The 9,251-nt window shown below is 45.3% G+C and overlaps 1 protein-coding gene across 1 annotated transcript; it reads right to left on the bottom strand.

Moving 5' to 3' along the window:
* Positions 1-3,112: 3,112 nt before the first annotated feature.
* LOC145790657 (uncharacterized) lies at positions 3,113-4,447 on the bottom strand. The gene is made up of 3 exons (XM_082869001.1): positions 4,019-4,447; positions 3,825-3,923; positions 3,113-3,594 (listed from the first exon to the last, which is right to left on the bottom strand). Exons 1-3 carry the CDS (start codon positions 4,301-4,303, stop codon positions 3,265-3,267), a joined length of 714 nt encoding a protein of 237 aa, XP_082725127.1. The 5' UTR covers positions 4,304-4,447; the 3' UTR covers positions 3,113-3,264.
* Between the last annotated feature and the right edge of the window lie 4,804 nt (positions 4,448-9,251).

Genomic DNA, 9,251 nt, shown 5'->3' with positions numbered 1-9,251 from the left:
GCGGCGCTCGGGGCATTTTGGATATGGCGTCTGGCACGCATTTTTGGAGCATCTGCGAATGCTAGTTTTTTAAATTCTGGTTTGGGTGTCGAGTCAGTCTTTTGTTTTGTTTTGAGTCTGTCTCATTGTCTTGAGTCAGTCCTTTTGCTTATGGGTCTGTCTTGTTGTAGCAAGTCAGTCCCCTTTGAATAGAATGTCGGGTGATTCTAGAGCTGTTGCCTTAACACCGTTTTGTTTTGTAATTACCCTTTTGCTTTCTTTTGAGTCTGTCTCTGTCGTGGAGCCAGTTGCAACCAGGGAATCTAAATGAAACAGCTGCGGCTATCATGTTTCCATGCTTACTACTATTCTGAATTAGTTGTGTCAGGGGACTTGAATGGAACAGCAGTACATTCCACATGTTCTCTTGTGCCCTGAAAATCATTGCATTGACCTAAGTTTTTCAAAACTTTTTGAACACTGCGATGAAAACAAAGAGGAAGGAATTCCTCAGGTTTTGCAAACTTTGATCAAATTGAGAGAAAGAGAGGCGTGCTAAGCCCTTAATGATTGAAATCATACTTGTCAGCGTGAGTACTGAGAAGGACCCTGGCTTGATCCAGACTAGTTCCACACTATCTTCAGCGCGAGCGATTTGTCGCTTCTTTAAAAACTTTCAAAAACAAAATGTTTTGCGCGGTCCTGCGAAGACCTGTGTGGAATCACTCTTGAGATTGTGCAGCTTAGGATCGCTCTCAGCCTCAAGACTCGAGTCCTTGTTTTAAAGCCTTGAACCACAATTCGGAGTGTTCAACGATCGACCATCAAGAGAGGCCTGTGTGGCCAGATTGGAAGCAGCCCTCGAACAAGAGGCACCAAAGTCAGATCAAGAAGATCAGATCTCATCAGAAGAAGCCTGTAAAGCTAGAACAGAAGCACCCCTCCAAACTAGGGGCAAAAATGTCCGATTTGCTCGAAGAGCCGAAGATGGGTCCTTCAGTAAGTCAATGCAACAGCCACTCTCCTGGATACGGATGGCTTCAAAACCCTAAAACCATTTGGCATGGACTTGTTACACTTTTACCCTTTGAGCGGCTCGTTGGGCCGAAAACCCAGAAGGTCGACCCAGGCAAAAGTTAGAGCAAAAGAAAATATATACAAAAAAAAAAAGAAAAAATATACAAAAGAGAGAAAAAAGAGAAAAAAAATATACAAAAGAGAGAAAAATACAAAAAAGAAAAAAAATAATAATATAAAAAAGAGAGAAAAAAAAAAAAAAAAGGGAAGAAAGAAAAAGGAAAGAAAAGCTCGCAAGGTCGAAAACCCGCATCAGGCGCCTTGGCAAAAGTTAGAGCCTAAAAAGTGAAGGTTAAAATACCCGAGTGTACCTTAATCGGAACTACGTAAGGCTTGATTCCCATGTTTGGGATATGTAGGCAACTTCATCCTGAAGTCCAGCCCCCAACGCTCTTATAGCGCCTCATTCCATGTAATGGTTTTGATTATTCTTGCCCTCCCCGAATCCGATAGTTCGGTTGTGACAACCGGATACGTAGGCAACTTCATCCCGAAGTCCAAACCCTAACACCTTCAAAGTGACTGTGTCCATATAGTGGTTTTGACCATCTTCGTCTTCTCTGTATCCGAGAAAGTTCGGTCATGATCATCACTAGTGAGGACTGTTTACAATATGTTGCGACATCATCCAGACAAGGGGCAACTTTCCGTTGCCATGAGTCGCCGTTCAAACCAGGGACAACTTTCCGTTGCCGTGCAACGTCCTTCAAACAAGGGGCAATTTTCCATTGCCTCGGATCCGAGGTTGTGCATCTCGAGAGTGAGTTCCACGCTCGTTGGGCGGCGGCCGTTTGCCAAAAAAAATAGTTTTTGAGAATTTTTACTGAGGATGACTAGTTTTCTCGAAAATTGTTTTATTTTTCAAAACTGGACCATTTTCTGGGACCCAAAAAAGGAAAATTTTCAGTGCTCATAGCCTGACTTGCATGGTTTTCAAATCAAAAATCGAACAAGTGTGTTAATCTAACTCTCATATTGGTCAAAATTGTTTTAGTAGAAAACCAAAACAAAAATGGTCATAATGATGAACTAGGGGCACAGTTGAGTTGGGCTTCCTGTCTTTCCCCCATCGCCAACATACTTGCCAAGAAGGGCACAACTGAAGCTGACCGCAACAGGGGAGAAAGCTCTCACATCCTCCAAGCAACGAGGTATCAAACCAAGTGCGAAGCACGAATTGGAATGGATCAAGATACTCCATTCCCTCATCTGGGGCACCGACGAGACGTCACCGGAGGAAATAGCCGCGAGCTAATAGTGTTGGGCATGAACCCACAACCTCTTGTTTATCCATCAACCACCCTGGGGAGGGACGAAAAATGAGAGATTGAAGAATAAAGAGGTGTGCGATGAAAGAAAAGAAAAAAAAAAGGAGCCTGAGGGCCGAGTGCTGTGAGAATCACAAATCGGAAAGTGTGGCAAATATACCCAGAGGAAATGGCTCCTCGAGATCTGAGGTCTTTTGGTCTTTTGTAAATACGTCCGTGTGTCGTGCCTTTTCTTTTGATTTGTCTACCTCGACTTCTGTTTTGAGTCTTCTCCGAGTGTGTCTCGTTGTGTTCAGGTCATGTACCCTTTTGTTGAATCTTTCTCGCTGTGTTCAGTTGTAGGCTCGGTACCCCGGTTGAAAACCTTTTTTTTATTTTAATTTCAAAAGTTAAAATCGTTTATGCTCAGAATGCTGTGCCATTCTCCACATTTATGCGAAGCAAAAGAAGAAAAGAGAAAATTTGGGGCATCTGAGTACGCTTCAACTTCAACTGGTTTCACCTTCGTAGTTCATCTTGTCAGATTGGGCTGTTTGTTCAGGGTTTGCCGTGTGCAGAATGAACAGAATGCTGTGTTACGGGCTGTATGTAGTCAGATCCCCAGCAGAGCATGGGCTGTGTGTTCAGAATATAGCAGTGGGTTGCTGGTGTGTGTTTTTGCTATCGACTGGTTAGTCATCTGATTATTGCAATACAAGTGCTCAATTTTTAGACAACAGATCAATTTCATTTGAGATGTAACATGATGCAATGCGACGCAATATATAGAAATGTATAAATGTAACACCTTTTCTTTTAGATAAAAAGTTTGTTTCATTTCACCGTCTATTTAAAGTACATAGCTTTGAAAACAAAATCTGCCTGCGGCAGTACAAGGTACCCTAGCCACCAACAAAAAAGTACAAAAAGAAGAAGAAAAAAAAAATAGCAAAAATCTAGATCAATGACAAAGGATCTCAGGCCTGGGAGTCCGTCCTAGTCCTCTTCCTGGACGAAGGTCCAGGAGCATCATCAGCGCTGTCATCTGAGCCCGAGTCCGAGCCGTCTCCGGTCTCCTCCGACGACGACTCTGCCTCCGCCTTCGCCTCCGACTCCTCGTCATCGTCATCAGGGACTGGAGCCCGCGAGCTACTCCCGACGTGAGTGCGCCCCGCCTTAGTGCGGGGGAAAACTCTGCCCTCTCCATCTCCTCCGGCAGGAATAGAAGGCCTCCGGCAGGAATAGAAGGCCTGGCTGGAACACCTCCCACAGTGGGAATCTGGAAATGAGGCTGAAAAGTATAAGAGGCAAACGCATCAGTATGCCGTGAGCAGTTTTTCAGTGCAGAATGCAGTGTATGAGTACAGTGTGCGAATGCCGTGAGCAGTTTACCAGTGCAAAATGCAGTGTATGAGTACAGTGTATGAATGCCGTGAGCAGCTTATCAAGTGTTGTGTTGTGCACCAGATTATGTGAAGCGGCTTATGTGTATGGCTTGAGACCGTGATCAGAAGAACATACCGGAATACTATAGAGGGCCAGGAGGTCGAAAGTCCGCTGCAACATCCCCATCATGGAGGCATTCAGCTCCAAGGACTGCCGGGTATACTCGGAAGAAGCCTGCAAAAGTATCAGATGCATCAGTATTCTGCGGAATATCAAATAAACTAAAATGAAATGTCAATACAAGATGCATAAAATGTAGTAATACATACCGGAGGCAAGTCATGGAAACCGACCAACTCGTGGTCAGCCGGAGGAGGAGCAAAGGGGATCTGGTAGGTCGCCCCACCCTGCCCTCTGTATGTCAGTGAAGTGGGCAGTGCAGGCCAACCACCCCCCCGCCCTTTCTGAACTCCACCCCTGCCGCGGACCCGAGCTCTCCTCGATGCTCCTACCCCAGCCCCCGCTCCTGTCCTAGCTGCCGGCGCCGCGGGCCTCTCTCCCTCAACTCGACGGCCGCCGCTCAGAGGCCGCATAACATACTGTAGACACCCCATTTTTGACCGTCCTCAAGACTTGGACGTCACCATTGGAACACTTGGTGATTACCCTTGTTTGTGTTCGTCTTGAGTTCCCGGAGGTCTCGGTTGCGCGCCTTGCCTCAGGATCTCTCGACTCGACCGTGTTGTGTCTGGTTTTGCACCAAACACTTCTGTTTTGCCTTAAAGGGGCAGGGAATGCCTTGTGAGGCAACCCCACACATCACCGGCCATGGCTTGAGGCCACCAGCCAGTGATCTTATGCCATCGGCAATGTATATTGCCGGTTGGCACTCTTTGTTGCTGGTCGGCCATTTATTTTGCCAAAATGGCAATTTTGAATGGCCAATCACTGTTCATCTACTTTTGGTAGATATTTTGTGGCAGCTGTGATAGCTGGCACCCACCTTTTCTCCCCTCCGTACACGTGTATGGAGGGATCTCTCTCTTGACAAGCTTATTTGACAAGCTTTACAAGAGAGAGCTCTATAAGAGAGAGTCTCCTCTCTTGGATTTAGGGTTAGAGAAAAAAGGGTTAGACAACATTTTGAGAGAGCTTTGATATTAGGGTTAGGAATTTGTATCTATTCCATCTCTCTATTTCCCTCTCTTGTTAGTCTAGTGTGTGTTTGGTCTTACTTTTGCACACAAACACCCACCATTACACCTTTTCTTGGTTATTAAGGGCCAAAGGAGTGTTCTTGGAGGTTTTGAAGCTGGTTTCAACCTAAAAAAGCTGCTAGAGCTCCATTGTTGAAGAGAGTCTTCAAGGGTAAGAAGCTTGCTCCTTTTTACCCCTTTCTTGCATTGTATTTTTGCCTACCTTACAACTATTTTTGTGTTTAGCATATAACATAAAAAAGTTCTATTTTTAGGCCCTCTAAATAGTTTCTTTAGAGTGTTTTGTGGTTTGGAGGTGTTTGACCCCTCTTAGGCCTTGATAGGCCCCATTTTGTGCTATTTTGAGTGAGCTCCAAGACCTTGGTGTTTGGGCCTCCTCACCACTGAAATCTTGAGGGATTTCAGAGGTGAGGATGGTGCCTTGAGGTCCCAAGAAGGAGAGGGCCACCCCCTCTCCTTGTTGTCCTTGAAAAGGACCATTTTTGCCTCTTGAGGGAGCACCTAGCTTAGGTTCATGTTGACCATGCCTTAGCTGATTTTTATGCTTATTATGTCATAATATGCCTCTTTTTAGTTGGTTTTGGTACACCATGCTTGCTTAGCATACATGTCTTGTAATGCCATTTTTTTGCCTTAACATGCCTTAGGTTGTAAACCATTATTCTAGCATGTTTTAGGCTTAGCTTTGTGAAGCTTTCATGCTTATTTTGCCATGTTTGAGGTCTGTCCTTAGCCATTTTGGTCGACCATGGCATGCATTATATAGCCCCTTTGCGTTTTGGCTTGTTGGCCTCAAGTGTGTGAGTGTGTTGCATGCATCACTTGCTCCGATTTAGTGGGTTGGGATCATTTTCCATGTTATTTCAGTCCCTTTGATATGCTTGTATGCTTGCCTTGGACACCTCTTTAATGCTTTGAAAGCTTATGTTATATGCTCCATGTTTTGGCCTTTGTGCATGCTTTTGAATTTGAGCCACTTAGATGCCATCTAGGGGGTCCTTTTACATGGTCTAGGTCTGCCTTGGACCTGTTTTAAGCCTTCTTGCCCTTGCGAGGCTTGGTTGGCTTAGCCATGGTTTAAGTCCCCTTTGACTTGCTTTAAATGCTTGGATCATTTGCATGCTAATGTTTGTCTTGTTTAAGTTGGTTTGGCACCTCTTATAGCATGATTTTCAAGGCTTATAATACATGCCATATGTCCATGATTATTCCCTTTCAAGTGTGCTTAAAAGTTGTCCTTTGATGCTTAAGCGTTAGGCCTTAACATGTGCATGTGTGTATGTGTGTTTGGTCCCATTTTCTTAAGCTTTTGGCCACTGTTTTGGACCTAACTTAGAGCTGTCCAATTAGTGTGAGTCCATCCCTTGCATGCCATTCAAGTGTTGTTACATCATCCCATGTTTGCATGCTTTGGTTGCACATGTTACATGCTTGAAATCACTTGCATTCGCCTTGCATTCCATTGGTCAAGTTGCTAGCATGTTGCGTGATTGGATTACATCTTGCATGTTCTAGTGGTTTGCATAATTGTGGCATGCTTGTTTACTTTGTTGCTTAGGTTGTGTACCTAATGTGCATTGCATGTTTGTATGCTCTCTTTTACGCCATGTTGCATATTAGCTAACATGCTTAGGTTGCATCGCATTGAACATACATACCTTGCCTCTTGAAGTCAAGTGATAGAGGTTGGGCCTTTATGTGCTTATTTGGTTTGCATTTCATTTGACATGAAAATGCACAACTTGGTCTCTTGGGCCATCACGCATTGAAATGCGCAATTGATGGTCCGAGAACAAAGGACCATGTCCCTTTGAGTAATACACATGATAAGGGATAGGATTGGTACATAAATTGCTTGAATTGCATTGCCATGCTATGCCTTGCCCTCTGCTACTGTCAATTGCAGATTTTGCAGACATTCTTTGCCGACCGGCAGTGTTCAGTGCCGACCGGCAATCCATTGGTGGCCGATAGCTTCACCAACAGCCGATGATCACATACTACTGACGGTGGCCATTCTACTCAGCCGGTGGTGTCTCCCAATGTCCAGTGAGCACATCCTGAGACTTTGGCAGTCTCCAGAGAAGCAGAGCAGGGAAAACAGAGGCAGCTTGTGCATGGCAGTGGACTTCCGAGCAGGACCCGAGCACGCGTGCATTGAGCCCTCTTCCCGAGGCCCCTTTTTGTTGCTTTTCTAAGCTTAGTTAATTTGTTAATTAATTAGGTAATTTGTAATAATTAATTAGCTTGCGAGTTAGTTAGTTTGTACTATTCTTTTGGTCCCTCCGAGCGAGGGCGAATTTGTAATAAGTGTGGGTGAGTGTGTGCATGTCTTCCAACCCCCACTTCTTTCTCCCTTTTACTTACCTACTTGGATGGTTAGTAATAGGACATGTTTAATTTAGCATACCTTATGCTATGCATGCGTGCATCATTCATCAGTATTGCATGCACCGGGCTCGGCGCATCATGCTAACTGCATTAGTACTCCAAATCTAACTTGAATACATGCTACTTGTGCACTTTCACATGTCATTCATAGACTAGTCGAGCCTACTCTAGTGACATCCTGCATGCGTTGCATTAGGCATTTGAACATGGACTTGGATCATGCATTGATTGCTAACGAGTTCCCTGTTTTAGCTTGGAGTACTATGTAAGTATTTATGCTTTAGCATCTCGCATGCGTGTGAATGTTAACATGATAGCATGCTTACCATGTGGCTAGATGCTTATGTGTTATAAACTGCTTGAATGCCTGTGGGTGAAGGTCGGATTGTCTGAGTTGGAATGGCTCATTGAAATCCGTGTTTTAGCCTACTTGCGAGTAGCAAATTCCAAAGCATTTTTCTAAAACAAACGGATATGCAATGCTTATTCCCAAATTGGACAATCTAGTCTATAATTTTGTGTTGTGCACATAACATAGTAATTCTAGGCTAATAATCGGGATAAGAACACATAACGTTTTCAAAAACGGATATCACGGTTAGTAGAAGCCGATCTTCGGATCGGGCGAGAGGAGGTGCTCATAGCTGACCTTCCCCAACCGTACCCAAGTTCCCGAGCCGAAGCAACTTTGGTGATGACGGACACGTGGCCTTTGGCACTAAGTCAGGGTTTCCTAAATTCCCCAAAATAAAATATTTAGGTGGCGACTCTGTATCTGGCAAAGCAGTCCATGTTTGGCACTTCTTTTCAAAAAATCTATTTCTCAAAACGATTTGCCGAATTTGGACTCTTTGGTTCAGATTAAGAACCGTGACACAAATCGAGTCCGAACTGTAGCGAGGGTCCCTCGCGGGCACGTGCTACACATACGTCTGCACGTACTCTCTGTAGTCGCCTATGCCTCTGAAGCGGGTCGCATCCCAGCCGATCGTGTAGTCAGCCATCTGCTCGGCGGTGAATCTCTCGGTATCCCTCATATGCTCAGGAGGGTGAACCGGGACTATCTGCTCTGGTAACCCTAGGGTCTGGCGTAGGAAACGCTCGCCCAGGTACCAAGCCCGACAGACCGGGCCCTCCAGCAAAATTCGAAAACGCGAGGTCTCCTCAGCACCGGCAAACCGATCCCGAATCACGGCTGGCAAGGAGCTCAAGGCTGCCAGGTGATCTGAAAATGAAATACAGATTGTTATCTACTATTATTGACAATACAGTGTAAAGCGAAGCTTAAATGAACTGCAAGTAAAACATACCTCTGCGGGAGTGATGGTGTCAAAATAGCGGCGGAAGAAGCTAAACGTCTCCCGAGGCCTCCGCACGCACCTCCTGTTGAAATGGCGCGAAAATGGAACGACGAGAGGGGTCTCCGCATCTGGCACGGGGGTGAGTCTCGGAAAGTAGGCATAGACCCACAACTGCAGAATAAATACCAGTACGGAATAAAACAGAGATAGCAGAGCCGTGTGTAGTGTATTGAGCAGAGTGTACAGTGTGAGCAGTGTACAATCAGTGTAAAGCAGAGTATGTGTGTGCCGTGTGTACAGTATACAGTCAGTGTAAAGCAGACCACAGTGTGTGCAGTGTACAGAGTACAGTACAGAGTACAGATAATAGAAAGCAGAAATGAAATGTTAAGAAGAAAAAGGAAACGTACCTCCCAAGCGCGCCAATAACCCCCGAGCAACTGTCCGCTGCCACGGGAAGCTGAGTCATGTAGCCGTAAAGTGTAGCCAGAGCGGCGCCACCCCAGTCATAGCGCAGGATCTGTGTGACATCCACTAAAGCGCTGAGCAAGCAAAGGGGCACGATATTCGCCCAGTCGATGAAAATAGTCGTCCCCAACAGAAACATCATAAAGCCGCGGGCGTACTACTCCATCGCCTCCTGAGTCATCAGA

Source organism: Camellia sinensis, chromosome 5, assembly GCF_055761805.1.
Source record: "Camellia sinensis isolate YWXY chromosome 5, ASM5576180v1, whole genome shotgun sequence".
Classification (NCBI taxonomy): Eukaryota; Viridiplantae; Streptophyta; class Magnoliopsida; order Ericales; family Theaceae; genus Camellia; species Camellia sinensis.
This window is presented reverse-complemented; position numbering and strand designations above follow the sequence as displayed.